This window comes from Tenrec ecaudatus, chromosome 8, assembly GCF_050624435.1.
Source record: "Tenrec ecaudatus isolate mTenEca1 chromosome 8, mTenEca1.hap1, whole genome shotgun sequence".
Lineage (NCBI taxonomy): Eukaryota > Metazoa > Chordata > Mammalia > Afrosoricida > Tenrecidae > Tenrec > Tenrec ecaudatus.
Genome location: NC_134537.1, coordinates 136,468,612 through 136,482,830, shown reverse-complemented (window position 1 = coordinate 136,482,830; position 14,219 = coordinate 136,468,612). Strand labels below are relative to the sequence as shown.

Here is a 14,219-nt window from a genome sequence, read left to right as displayed (position 1 = left end):
CACCATTGGATCCACAAGATGTCCCACCCACTGGTCTCTGATCTTCCTGAATTTGGCATAATTGCTTGTGTTTCATGCGTCTGAAGAGGACTTTATAGATTGGTATTGGACATATGGGCTAATATCAGACTTATGGACTTGATCTGGGCTGGGCTGGGATGTTTTCTCAATATTCAATTGCTCTTGTATATAAAGCTCTTTCTTATATACACATGAGTCTATAAATTTGCACAGACTAACACAAAGTCTGTCTTCTCAGAGATTAATATTGCTATTGTGGGGTCCTGGTTTACAACTGCCAGCACCAGCACCATGACAGGCTGTATGAAACCAAAGTCTGGGGCAGGTTTAAGCTCTAATTTCAGATTCCTGAATACTGAGGTAATTCTGTCAGAGAAGGCATCACCTGTCCCAGACTTACCGGTAGGGAGCAGCGACCACCACCCCCAATTGACCAGCACGGAACTCCTCACTAACCACCACTGGACAATGCTGATGTCAAAAGTTTTTTCCAATAAGTTTAAAAAACAGCAACACTGGACTGCCCCTGGTCCCTAGCCCCATAAAAGCCCAGGGAACAAAGAACTGATCCCCTTTGGGACGCTGGGTCCCCGCTGTGCTGGGCAGTGGAGGGAGGTAAACCCTAGCTCGAGCTAGCAAATAAACTCCTTTTGCCGTGTTTGCATCTCAACTGGTCGTAATTCTTCCATGCGCCCAAGGTGAGCTCCCGTTCCTTTCCCCAATCTAACACTACCCCTGTTTTCTTTTGGTTGCTGTTTGCTTGGTATATTTTTGTACAGCCTCTGATTTTTAGTCTGTTCATATCTTTGTTTGTGGGATGTTTCTTGTAGCTAGCATATTGATGGATTTTATTTTCTTATCCATTCTGCTACTCTCTATCTGCTACTCTCTATCTCTTTACTGGTGCATTTAGTCCATTAGCATTCTGTGAAATTATGCATATGTATTTGTTACTGCTATTTTCTTTTATATATGTGTGTGCAGTATGTTTAGTTTCTTTGTTCTTCTTGTATTATTTCCTTGATTTGAGTATTGCTCTGTGTGGGTAGGTTTTTGTAAGGAATTGTCTTGTATGTTTGGTTTCAGGTGTGTGTGCTGTTGCTGGTTTTCAGCCATAATATTTCATTGAGTATTTTTTGTAATGGTTGCTTTATTTTTGTCATTTTTTTAAGCTTCTCCTTGTCTTGGAATACTTTTATTTCCCCATCATATTTAACTGATGACTTTGCTGAGTACAAGATTTTAGGTTGACAATTCTTTGTGTCTAGTACTCTGTGTACATCACTCTACTATCTTCTTGCCTGCATGGTTTCTACTGAGAAATCTGAGGTTATTCCAGTTGCAGACATTTTGTACATAACTGAACTTTATCCTCTGGTCACTTACTATTTTTTTCCTTGCCATCGATGTTAGATATCTTGAGTAAGATACACCAGGGAGTTTCCTTTGGGGATCTCTCCTGTCTGGGGTTCTTTCAGCTTCCTGAATAATTATCTTTTCATCCTTTAGATATTGAGGAAAGTTCTCTTGCAGGAGCTCTTGCTATTCTCAGTGTGGATTTTTTGGTTTGCTTCTTCCTCTTCTGTAATCCCTATAAGATGCAGGTTGTTCCTCTTAATTTTATCCCATGTGGTTCTCAAGCTTTACTCAGTCTCTTTTGCATTGTTTGTGATTTGTTATTCTTTTAGTTTGGAATTGATATATTTATCTTCTACTTCACTAATTTAGATTTCCATCTCTTCAGTTCTGCTTCTCTGTTCTTTTATGATACTGTACTATTTCTTTATAGTGCTGTTTAATTCTGCTGTCCGTATTAGATTTTTGCTTCTGCTCGGAGTTTTTCTTCTATATTGTGTGGTGAGGTTACTAGCTTTGCTATTGATTGACTTTTTCTCCAAGACTCTTCCTTCAACTGTTGCACAAGTACATTCATCATTCATTTAAATTATTTTTCTGGTACTGCATATACTCAAGTGTAAGCCAAGTTGTTGTGCTTTTTTTCCAGCACAATTTTAAGGCATTTTTGTGGTAAAATTAGGTGCCTCAGCTGATATTTCCGGTTGGCTTATACTCAAGTATATACGGTATATCCATTGCCTGTTTAATTTCAGGCATTACATTTAGGTCTTGCTAGTTTTCGGTTATTTGTTACTGTTGCTCTTGTTTTTTTGTGCACTGATATCTTCTTCTTTTGCTTTCTTGACATCTTGGCATTGCTGTTAGCAGTGTTAGGGAGGTGGGGCTCTGTGGAAGTGGTTAATTCTACTTGGTGGTGCAGTAGAGGGGTTATGGACAGTTTTTGGAAGTATCTGGGGGTAGAGTGTTAGATTAGGTATTGGGGAAGCAATCAGACAGTGGGTGGGGCGAGTGTTAGGGCAGGGAGAGAGACAGAAATAGGGTGTCAAGAAATGGGAGGGTTCAAGTTGTGTTATTTCATAGGTTGAAGGTATGGAGATCAGACCAAAAAAAAAAAAAGGTCTAATTTTCAATAATGGTGGAGTGGGTACTAAAATTTGATAAGAAAAAAAAATCTAAGATTGGGGGCTGCACCAAGTTGTACCTCCCGGATGGTGGGTTCATTTTGCCGAGTTAGGTTGGAGCTTGCTAGTCTAGTGAAGAGTTGGTCCATTCACTCATTACACCTGCTCCAGGCTGCTCATAGAACTCCTCGCACAATGTTCACACACTCATAGAAGCTATTGGATGTAGGTGCTCAGGAGTAGGTTTTAAGCGGTAATATTCATCATAGGAAGCCTTCCTGTTCAGTACAGTAGATTTTGAAGAGTTGGATCAGAGGGTTACTGAAGATGTAGTGTTACTTGGTTGATTATTAGAGAGTTTAGTGTGTGTTACTGGGGTGGGAGAATCAGTTAGGTGTGCTACTGATGTGAGGGAAGTAGAGTCTTGAGGGAATGTTGGTTGGGGTAGAGAAGGATATATTAAGCAATCTACCAGAATCATTTGTCAAGCCTGGATATTATAGAAGGAGAGTGGAGCCCTTCTGTTATTGTACTAAGGCCCCTTTAGTATGAGTTTATGCACAACTCAGTACTTGAGCTTTTCATGTGTAGTTCCAGGAGCGAAACAGGCTATTGGATTAGAGACCCAAGGTGGAGGGAGAGGGGGCACGTCCATTTAGGAGACAGTACTGCTAAGGACAGTGAGTCCTTACTTAAGTTTGTTGCTATATCAGACATACAGAGAAAGGTTGCAAAGTGTAAAATATAGGGCGTACCAAATATTGAGGTCTATTTCAGTGAAATTAGATAGTCCTTGTTCAAAACTCCAGTCAAGCCCTCATCACATGATGTGTGAAAGCAAGTGATTAACAATATATCAGTGCATAACCCACAGCGAGCCACCAACTGCACTTACTTACTATATAAAGAACATAGAGATTGATGCATTCCATCACAGTCACTAGAAAATGTTTTCTTCTGTTAAATAATTTATCTGGTTTGATATTATTCCCACTGTTGGCCTTTGGTTAGCAAAAGAGAAAACTTTTGAAATTTTATTTTCTAATCTCAAATAGCTAAATTCAAAATCATAGCTTAGTATCTCATCTGCCTTTCCTTTTAATGTGCAGTTTTAAAAGCAAGTCGGTGATCTTCCTACTTGAAGTCAGAAGCCAGAAGTTAGATACAAGTTTACTATTACCTTTGTAGGGGAAGTACATCTCCTTGGTCCTTGTCCATGTGACAGATATTTTTTTTCTTTCTGATTGTTTTTCATTCGTTCTTGTTAACACAATGAAGAATAGGGGTAGCCTTGTTGGGAAAGCACCCTCTCTCTCTCTCGCCATGTGCTGGGATGTTGAGCTGACCGTGCTCAGCTGGAACCCGCGGGTGGGTATCCAGCATGGCACATGCTGGCCAACTGTGTTTGCAGTGATAGAGTTCTAACATATGGATGACTTCCACTGTGGTCAAACAACAGGAAGTGTTTGCCGTTTAGGAAGCACTTGGTATGTATACTGTAGAAAATCCTCTCAGCTGCAAATAGTATGGATACCTGCCATGTAAATGGGAAGAGAAAAATGGACTTTCAAAATGTCAAGTTATGAGAAAATGCTCATGATTATTCTAATATGACTAATGTTGTTGTATTCTTCCCGTATGTTCTCTCCTTCCTTCCCAGAGCACTTGAAGGATAAATTAGAAGAATACATGTCCCGATTTTCCAAAGTGAGAATTGTTCGCACCAAAAAGAGGGAAGGGCTCATCCGGACACGACTCTTGGGCGCCTCCATGGCGAGAGGAGAAGTCCTGACATTCCTGGACTCCCATTGTGAGGTCAATGTGAACTGGCTGCCTCCACTCCTTAGTAAGTACACAGAATCCCACAGCACACTGGGTGCCAGGAGGGGCTGGGACTTTGCCAGGCTTCAGGGATTGCTTCTGAGCAGTGTGGCATTAACAAAGCTAGATGCCACTCTTGTGGAGCATGGAGATGCTGAATTTTGCCTAAACTGTAATTGAAGCCAAAAATATAACTAGAAAACTACCTTAAATTAGCATTTCAGTTCACCCCAAACCAATCTAATTTGAGCTTTTAAAAAATGTTCATTTTTCTCTAAGAAGACCTCTTGTAGTCTTAGTTGCTGGATAATGGTATAAGAAAAACATAAATTCCAAAGCATTTTGTATAGCTACAGTTAGATTAAGCACACATATGCACGCACAACATTTAAGCTTTATTATACAATTGTTGGGAATCGAGGACAGGATGTTTTCAGTCCCTGGACACAATTGAAGCATGCACACAATGATATCTACAGGACTATATAATATGTTACTTTCCATTCATTTTCTCTATCCCTCTGGTACCAACCTATTGACACCTCTAAAAGGCCCCTCAAGAATTCCTAAATTTCAGTCCAGTGATCCATCCGGAATACACACAAATTGGCTGTGAGGAAGAAAAAGAAGCTGTCACGTTGCATTTGAACCAGTAGAAACAGGAAAAACTGAAAGTTGCTCAAGCTAAAAAATATATGTGTGACCCAGTTAAAGCTCTGCTATTTGGGGGTTTTCTGTTCTGGTTTTTTGTGTGTGTGATAAATTCACATATATAAAGCCAAGAGTGGATAAGAAATATAAAGGTACCCTCCATTTTTCCAAAGTTTACTGTACATGGCTTCATTTTTCCAAAGGACCCCCATTAGTACCTGTATTCACTAGCCTCGAGAAATCAGCAAAAGGATTTTGCTTTTATTAAAAAGGGCAAAAAGGCACGAGGAGTTCAGCATTCATTTCACAGTGAGCAGCTGAAGAGACAGCAAACATCCCAAACAGGAGGAATAGCATCACCCAGCTCCTTCCCCGGGAAATATATTCAGTATCTCAGCACCAAGCTGCCACACCTCTGACCTGTGTCTGTGAGCGCTGTCTGTTAGTGTTCTTTTAGCTTGTCTGTATCTTGTGGTATGATTTGATAGGTTACTGTTTAGTCTTGGAAAACCCCCCAATTTTTCCCATATAAATTAATGGTAATAGCTTTTTATTTGTATACCTTATTGGCTTTAAAAGGTCTGACAAGCATGCTTCACTTTTAGGTAGTGCGAACCTGAGTGGAAAAAATACATGTTTCTAAAAAGTTTTTAGCACACACATGATGTGGCCCTTCCTATTCTTTTAGATTTTATTCTACAATAAAATCACCTTTTATCGTAAATATATCCCTGGCCTTGGAGCTAAAACCAGTAACAACTGCCTTCACAATAGCTGCCTCCGAATGATTTGTTATTGACTACTGTGTAGGATTTCAGCTGGAACCAGCAAAGCCCCATTAGTAAAAGATGTGGGAAGAAAATCAATTGAAACTGTGTAAGATTTAAAGCAGGAAACAAGCAGCAACATCCCCACCACATCACCCTGATACACACCTCTCCATAGTCGACTGCCCAGCCATCCTAATCAAGAGGAATGTTTGAGAACTCTAACAGCCCCAGACAGACTCCTGAAATCTTTTAATTAAAAGTACCTTGTCCAAGGACACAGCAATTTAGAGTTTCATCAGCCACAGGGTGAGTCCCTCCAAGTGAATTTGACCTATATGGTGTTGCATCCTGGAAAAGTCAGCAAAGGTTCTAATTTATTCTGAACCAAACCAATCCCTACATGTCAATGATCGAGTCTCTGATTGTTCATTATTAACCTAACAAACAAAAAAGGATTAGAGAAGCCACCTTCTTCTCATTAAAGCCTTTCATTTCCTTCAGGTCTGAGGGATAAGAAATGATTCAATCTCGGATCACTATCTCCTCTTATTTCCCTGTCAGTGTCTTGACACATCATCCAAAATGAACACGCAGGTGGCGTCAGAAGGTTCCTTGGTTCATTTTTCACCTTGGGATTATACCTGAATTTCAATTTCCCATTAAGAGTCTGTTTGTTTGATCCCTGGAAATTGAAATGTAGGCACAAGCCTTGGATGAAAAATTAGTCATGCTGCTTTTACCCTACGCTGGGACAGCGGGGTGAGAGCGGAAAGGAAATGTGAAAGGAAAGTTGACAGTTAATTTAACAGACTCATTCTCTTTGGGTCACCTTGGGACTCCTTGTTGGTCAAGGACCTTGTAAATCAATCCGGTTCTGAATTTGATTGAAGCAAGTCACTGGAACCTGAATACTAAACCCTCCACAGAGGTGATAGGAGAAATATTTGGGAGTCAGAAAATGATGACTTCCTCAGTCTAAAATGTCTGTGGGGAAACACTAGTCAGAAAAAGATTACAACCCATGTAAGGCTTGCCAAGGGGAAAACGGAGGCTGAGAGGTTTTTGGGAGGGCTGGACTCGAAATGGTACTTGGGGATCCGTGTGTCTAGTCCTGAACTGAAATTAGATCCTCCAGGCTCTCTGATCCTACTGGGTGATCCTGTCAGAAACTGCAAGCCCTTCCACACCCTGCCTCTTTGTGCCCCATTGTTGTTGCTGTTGAGTACTGTTGAATGGATTCTAACTCATAGTGACCCCATGTGACAGAGAAGAACTTCCCTATCACTGTCGACATGGCTGTAACCTTTACAGGATCTGATGGCCCAAGGAGCCTTATGAGGCCTCCAGCCTCTAAGCTTTTCATTTACAGATGAGCGCTTAACTGTTAGTGCCACTAGAGCTTCATGGAAAAACAACCCATCTCAAAGATCAGTGGCAAGATACAATTTGGCAGAAGCTCTGGCCAAGCGGAGTGCCAGGAATTACTTGCATGACCTATCAGCATGCGGTGGGTTGAGGGCGCAGTTTGGGAGGGGGTTGAATGTCACTGTGACTGATAGAAGAGTACATGCTAAAAAATCTTGAAGTTAAATAATTACATTTTGGAACCTCCAGAAAGCAAGCCAATATGTTCTCAGCAGGCACTGGGCACATGCTTGAAGGAACACAAGTACAGTCTGTGCTCCGTGATAGCATGCTGGATGCACGCTGCAATGACAGATTGGGGACAGGCCAGGGCGAAAATGTGACCGAGGTAGAGTTAAATGGACTTCTGCAAGTCTCTCTGGAACCTACCTTCCTTAAAGAAAATACAACAGCCCTAATTGTACCCAATCACTGTCCCCTCCTGTTAAGTCCAGCTTCCAAACCGAGATGTCCGCAAAGTGCTTTAAAAATGACAGGGAACTGGGCTGTAAGCATTATGCATTAGGAGGAAATCTGTGGGTGTCTCAGCGGAGAAATGATAGATGGCCTGAGTGGGCATGTCATTTCCTATTTTGCGCTTTCATTTTTCAGACCAGATTGCACTAAACCACAAAACCATCGTGTGCCCTATGATCGACGTCATTGACCACAATCACTTTGGCTACGAGGCACAAGCTGGCGATGCCATGCGAGGAGCCTTCGACTGGGAGATGTACTACAAAAGAATCCCCATCCCTCCAGAGCTCCAGAGGGCAGATCCCAGCGACCCTTTTGAGTGAGTAGCAGCTAAGGGAGGGGGTGAAGGAAAGAGGGCAGGCAACTCCTCCCAGGTGTGCCATGCCGGGGACCGATGATGACAATTATGTCTAATCGATGGAATTAAACCAGGTGGCAGCAGTATGCAACCCATTGGGGAAAGGTCAGACCTGCACGTGGTCAAAAGTCCCAAGCTGCGCTGAAGGCATGGGCTGGCCCCTCTCACACTTGGCCAAAGGTGTGAGAGACTGGGAAGGTGTGCCGAAGTGAGAGACGAGAAAACATGTCCTGAACAGAACTTACATGGAGTAGAAATGTACAGGCACTGGTCAGATATTGCCTTAGATAAGTCTCTGTGTTTTCTTTTCTCCTTGTCATCATTAGCTTTCCCCAAAGAACAAAGCTGTTTTAGGATCCTGTTCATGAGAATTTAGGGCAACCGGTGTGTGAGTTGATATCTGCCCCCTGTTAGGAATCAGTTATTTATATTAGAAGGCACTACTCCTAAGAAGGTGGCCCCAGAGTTTAAATTTGGGAAATTCAATCAAAATGGTATAAGCTGTAAACAGCCATTGGTAACACTGGCCCCTCCTTTAAGTATTTCACAGAAAAAAATTGTAACAGATTTCTTTTAGAATGGATATAATTATGATAATATCAAGAAAGAAGGGCAGAAACGGCTTAGCTTAGCAAACTAGCAGGATCGTTAATGGTGAACGTTCTCCCAGAATTTTCCCAGAGACTGGCCAAGGCACACCGTATCCATTCTTTACATGCACCTTTTTGAAATATTAGGACTTTTATCATTCTAAACATAGGTTTTACACATTCAATGGGAGCCAATTTAAAATGTATTAAAAGAAACATCATTTAAGACCATAAAAGTTTGCAGCAGATTCTGTTATAATACAAAAAAAAAATCCCTATGACAGTGACATCTTAAATTATAATAAAGATTCAATAAGCACAGGGGAAAAATGTTTCTAGTCTCCAGAAATATGAACTCCTGAGAAAGCAAAGGGGATTTCAGGTGACATTCACCTTATGAGTAAAGAAATGATTTCTTTCACAATATGAAACCCACCCTTTAGAATCCAGAGCTTTAGGAGACAGGCCTCTCCACAGTCTGCAGTTACTGTAAAGTTTGACAGGAGAAAGAAGGAAGGCCGTTTGTTACACTCCCTGACACTTTGGCTGAATCTTCTGGGAAATTCAAAAACACTAGGAAAGTGGTGGGGTTTGGTTTTGTGTGTGTGGTATTAAGTAATGGAGTTTCTTGTAAGCATTTGAAGAGGGCCCAACCGAGAGAAGCTACTCAGACATCCCTAAAGATGACCACCTGGCGATCTTGGCAAAGGGACTTACAGAGAGGATTATCCAGCAGGATTCCAAAAAGGCCCTGAACAGACTGCAACCGTTCTCAGATGGCAGCTGACTGTGTAGGACAGCCACACATCAGGGGCCGTTCTCTGCCCACGAGAGCATGCTTGCAGGGCTAGACGTCCTGCGTGACAGGTTTCTAGATAGTGACGGGGCCATGAAGGGCTTTTTCTGGACTTCCACTGTGATCCCAGAGTACAGCTCCTGGTTCTGCTGCCTGGAGATCAAACGTAGCCAAAGGAATTTCAAAAGATGGCCATGCTCCCGGGCCCTGTGCTCACAGTGGGCATTCTTGGCAGGAAGACCCTGATGTAGCACTCACAGTCGCAGCACGCTGCTTAACCCCGAGCTGGTAGAATTGGTGACTTTTAGAATTAAATCACCTCCTGTTCCTGACACTTACTTAGGTGGTGGCTGTCCTGTCAAAATTGCCTCTATTGAATACGACTGTTTCTCTGCTTTAAGTCCCTTTGAATCCCAAGAATGTGGACACATCAGCCTTTTGTAATAAATGTAGCTTCCAGAAGGTGTCCACTTTGATCTGAGGAACTGCGTTTGCCTTCCTGATAATAGCAGAAGGGTTACCCAAGCAGCTAGGAGCAATGTATCAGCAATTCCATTATCTCAGCAGTCACCTGAATATGCTCATAAACAGACATGCTTTAGGCAAGAGCTTGCTTCTCAAGATGTAAAGCTTTAAGAGACACAAAATGAAAGCAGTCTTTATCTATACACCTCTCGCAGTCTTTCATGTTTTAAGAGGCTGCTGCCAGAGGGGTGTGCTTTTCTGTGAAAGGAGGGGAAGGGAAGCTGACAAGACAGGAGGGAGGAACCGGAAAGGTAGTCTGCAGAAGTCTAGCAAACCCTAGGCCTTTTGTGGTAATATATTGTAGTAAGTTTAGCTAATGCCCTCAATTACCAAACTTGATATTCTCATTGATTCCACCACTATTTGAGTTCCAGTGACTAATTATTGCCTAGAGCAGCATTTTTCCACCTGTAAATCCTGAGAAACTAGTGAGGCATAAGTAGCATTTAATTTTTAATGAATTGAAATTAATTGAGCTAGCTGGAAGATATCAAAGCATTATGTAAGTTTGTTTCTAAATGGGACTGTTGTTTCTCAAATATTTGGTTTCAATTATAATGCTAGAATTGGAGATGTTTAAAAGCCTGGAAAGGAAAGAAAAAAAAAAACCTTTCCTGTTTTCTTCCTTCAAAGGGGGCAGTTATGTTAGCCATATCTGATATGCCATAAACTGTGTAAATTGTGTTTCTTAACATGGGGTACCTGGTCACAAAGTTCAAGCTCCACCAGCATCAAGAATGCCTTAGATTAAGGGCAGTCTAATGAAAGGGATCCCTCGAGGCTATTGCAATTCAGTTCCAGACCACTGCAATAAATCAAATATTGTAATTAAGCTAGTCATGCACACTTTTTGGTTTCATAGGTTATATAAAAGTTCTGGTTACACAATATTTTAGTCTATTAAATGTGCAATAGCATTATAAAAAGTGAACTATTGAGAGAATGATCAAAATGGGGCACAGAGACGTTAAGTGAGGCACAGGCTATTGGGGGCGGAGGCTGGGTCAATGGCATTGATAGACTTTCTTGATGAAGGGTTGCTACAAAACCTCAACTTATAAAAAATGAAATCTCTGAATAGTGCAGTGAAGTGAAGCACAGTAAAACGAGGTATGCCTGCACCATCCAGGGAAAACTCAGGGATAATTGTGCATGCCAGGAGAGATTCACTTAGACTGCAAGTAAATGTAGTGTTCAGAAAATCTGTTTCCAGGATGGAGAGAAAATGGAATCTTTATAGTCAAATTATTGTATGCAGGTCACAATTCTGATAGAATTGGATAACACTTAATAGACAATCTTCTCTTTTGATAAAGAAAGACAAAAATCTCACAATTTCCCCATCGCATCTTTAGTTCAGGATGTAAAATTCTTTGGGCCTCCACTCAAGTACTTCCCTCAATGCAATAATACTTTCTTCTATTAAATTGGCATTCTATGAAGCTCACCTTCCCTACATACCCAGTGAAGACAAAGCAAGTGAAAAAACAAATGTGGTGAAGAAAGCTGATGGTGCCCGGCTATCAAAAGTTATAGCGTCTGGGGTCTTAAAAGCTTGAGGGTAAACAAGTGGCCATCTAGTTCAGAGGCAACAAAGCCCACATGTAAGAACACACCAGCCTGTGGGATCATGAGGTGCTGAAGGGATCAGTTATCAGGCATCAAAGAACAAAAAAATCACATCATTGGGTGCACACCTCCATGATACGATAGCTGAGGACAAATGGGTGCATAAGCAAATGTGGCGAAGAAAGCTGATGTTGCCTGGCTATCAAAAGGTATAGCATCTGGGGTCTTAAAGGCTTGAAGGTAAACAAGTGGCTGTCTAGCTCAGAAGCGACAAAGTCCACATAGAAGAAGCACACCAGCCTGTGTGATCACGAGGTGTTGAAGGGATCAGGTATAAGGTATCATCAGAACAAAAAAAATCTTACCATAGTGAATGAGGGGGGAATGCAGAGTGGAGACCCAAACCCCATTTGTCATCCACTGGAGATCCCCTTGCAGAGGGGTCTAGGGGAGGAGATGAGGCAGTCAAAGTGCAATGTAGCCTTGATGAAAAATACAACTTTTCTCTAGTTCCTAAATGCTTCTCCCACCACCTCCACTATCATGATCTGAAATCTATCTTGCAAGTCTGGCTAGACCAGAGGATGTACACTGGTACAGATAGGAACTGGAAACACAGGGAATCCAGGGCGGATGATACCTTCAGGACCAGCGGTGTGAGTGGCAATACTGGGAGGGTAGAGGGAGAGTGGGTTGGAAAGAGGGAATTGATTACAAGGAGCTACATGTGACCTCCTCCCTGGGGGACAGACAACAGAAAAGTGGGTGAAGGGAGACGTCAGACAGGGCAAGATATGACAAAATAATAATTTATAAATTATCAGTGGTTCATGAGCGAGGGAGGAGTGGGGAGGGAGGAGTGGGGAGGGAGGGCTTAAGTGGAGAGCAAATGTTTTGAGAATGATGAGGGCAATCAATGTACAGATGTGCTTTACACGATTGATGTATGTATGGATTGTGATAAGAGTTGTATGAGCCCCTAATAAAGTGATCAAAAAAAAATCTTAGGAACGTCATGCTATTCGTGGCCATGAAAGGGCTCCCTTATTATTGGCTTCAGTCTTTTCTGGGTGACAAAACACAATATACTCCCGCTCCCCTGTTAACAGAGGGGACAATGACCATTCTTCTGTCCATTCAAGACTTTTATGGCCACTCATTTACTTCTTCAACTTTATCAGCATCTAGAGCTTAGAAAGGACCAGGGACACAGTATCTTGTCCGAATTCCCTTTCGGTGCAAGATGCCACTTGACGATATGCAGGACAGGTGGTCAGTCTCTACTTACACCCAGAAAGCAGTCTGTCCATTTCATTAGTCAGACAGAAGCCTTTCTCTTATATGAAAAAAAAAAATCTACCTCACTTAGCCCAAATCGGCTTACTTTAGATACAAACTGAACGGAAAGGACTCACTGCCATTTAGTTGATGCTGACTCACAGTGACCCTACAGGGCAAGGTAGAACTGGCCCTGTGAGTTTCTGAGATGGTAACTCTCATTTATGGAGTAGAAAGCCCTGGCTTTCTCCTGAGAAGTTGCAGGTGGTTTTGAACTCCTCACTTGATTGTTAGCAACCCAACTTGTAACCACTATACAACCAAGGCCCCTACTGTAGAAACAAGCCAAGCTTAAATCTCCTTCATCATAGAGCTATCACAAATAGTAGAAAGCAGCTACCATGCTTGTCCCTCCCTTCGGGAAAACAAAAGAAGCTTTTTCTTTTTCTTTGCCTGATAAATATGTCCACTTCTAGTATAATTTTTGCCCAGTCCTCTCGAATCTTATGCTCTTTGATGTATTTGTTCAATATATGTAAATTCACTTGACTCCTGCAATTGAACTCACATTTCTCCAATTCGTCCACAAAGGTCTCATGAAATGTTCCATTCGATATCTGTCATCATCATTGCCAGGCGCTAAAGCACCTGTATACTAATAGATAAATAAATTTCATTTCTTGGCCATTTTTACTGCTTCCTAGGGATCACTCTTCCTTTTGCTAAATACTTGAGTTCTTGCTAAATAATCTAGTCAGCAATCCATTCAATTTTAAAATCCACCATAATTTCCACAATCTATCTCTAATCTCTCTGTAAATTGTGAAGTAACTAGTTTTACCCTGCCTTTCTTCCTAAAATAGAGATCCCCAGTTTCTCCTTGATTTCTAAAACTTAGATTATTAAACATCATATGTTGAATCCCTACATATGACCATGAGTGAGGGCTGACACCCTTTCACTCCCACCTCTATGTGTCATCAGTTTCCACAAGTGAATAAACAAGGTGATCTGCATTTGAGAAAAAGGAACTCACAGATTACAGCAGCCCCTTTATGCTCGCAGGATGTTTTCCTCATGGAAACATCAGCTTGAAATGAATGACTTCTCATCTAGGTCTGGTTCCTAGCCTGGGACGATCCCAGAACATGGATACTGATGACCAGGAGTTGTTGCCAAGGTTCTCCAAGGCAACACCTCAAATAGAGAAGTTGGCCAAATAAACTCCAGTGAGGTCAAGGAAAGGAAGTTTGCCTTACTTATAAGTCGAAATCACATACCCCTTCTTTTCCTCAAAACTGTTTTCCAAATTGACTTCAAATTAGTCATCTTAATGTTATGAAAAAATAGAAAGCCGTGCAATTGTTTCTCCTGGAGAAAGAAACAGGTCAATGAATTAACATAGAAGTGTAAAGGGAGAAGGATAACTCTGGGTGGGCTTCTCAAATTTCATGTCTGGTTGATGATGTTTGTGTTCCC

General features: G+C 41.6%; 1 protein-coding gene across 1 annotated transcript in view; it reads left to right on the top strand.

Moving 5' to 3' along the window:
- GALNTL6 (polypeptide N-acetylgalactosaminyltransferase like 6) overlaps positions 1-14,219 on the top strand; it is a 1,308,188-nt gene that overhangs the window by 1,028,075 nt on the left and 265,894 nt on the right. The window contains exons 5-6 of the mRNA XM_075555794.1: positions 4,162-4,347; positions 7,760-7,943. Of these exons, the coding sequence (XP_075411909.1) occupies positions 4,162-4,347; positions 7,760-7,943 (370 nt within the window). The remainder of the gene's footprint in view (positions 1-4,161; positions 4,348-7,759; positions 7,944-14,219) is intronic.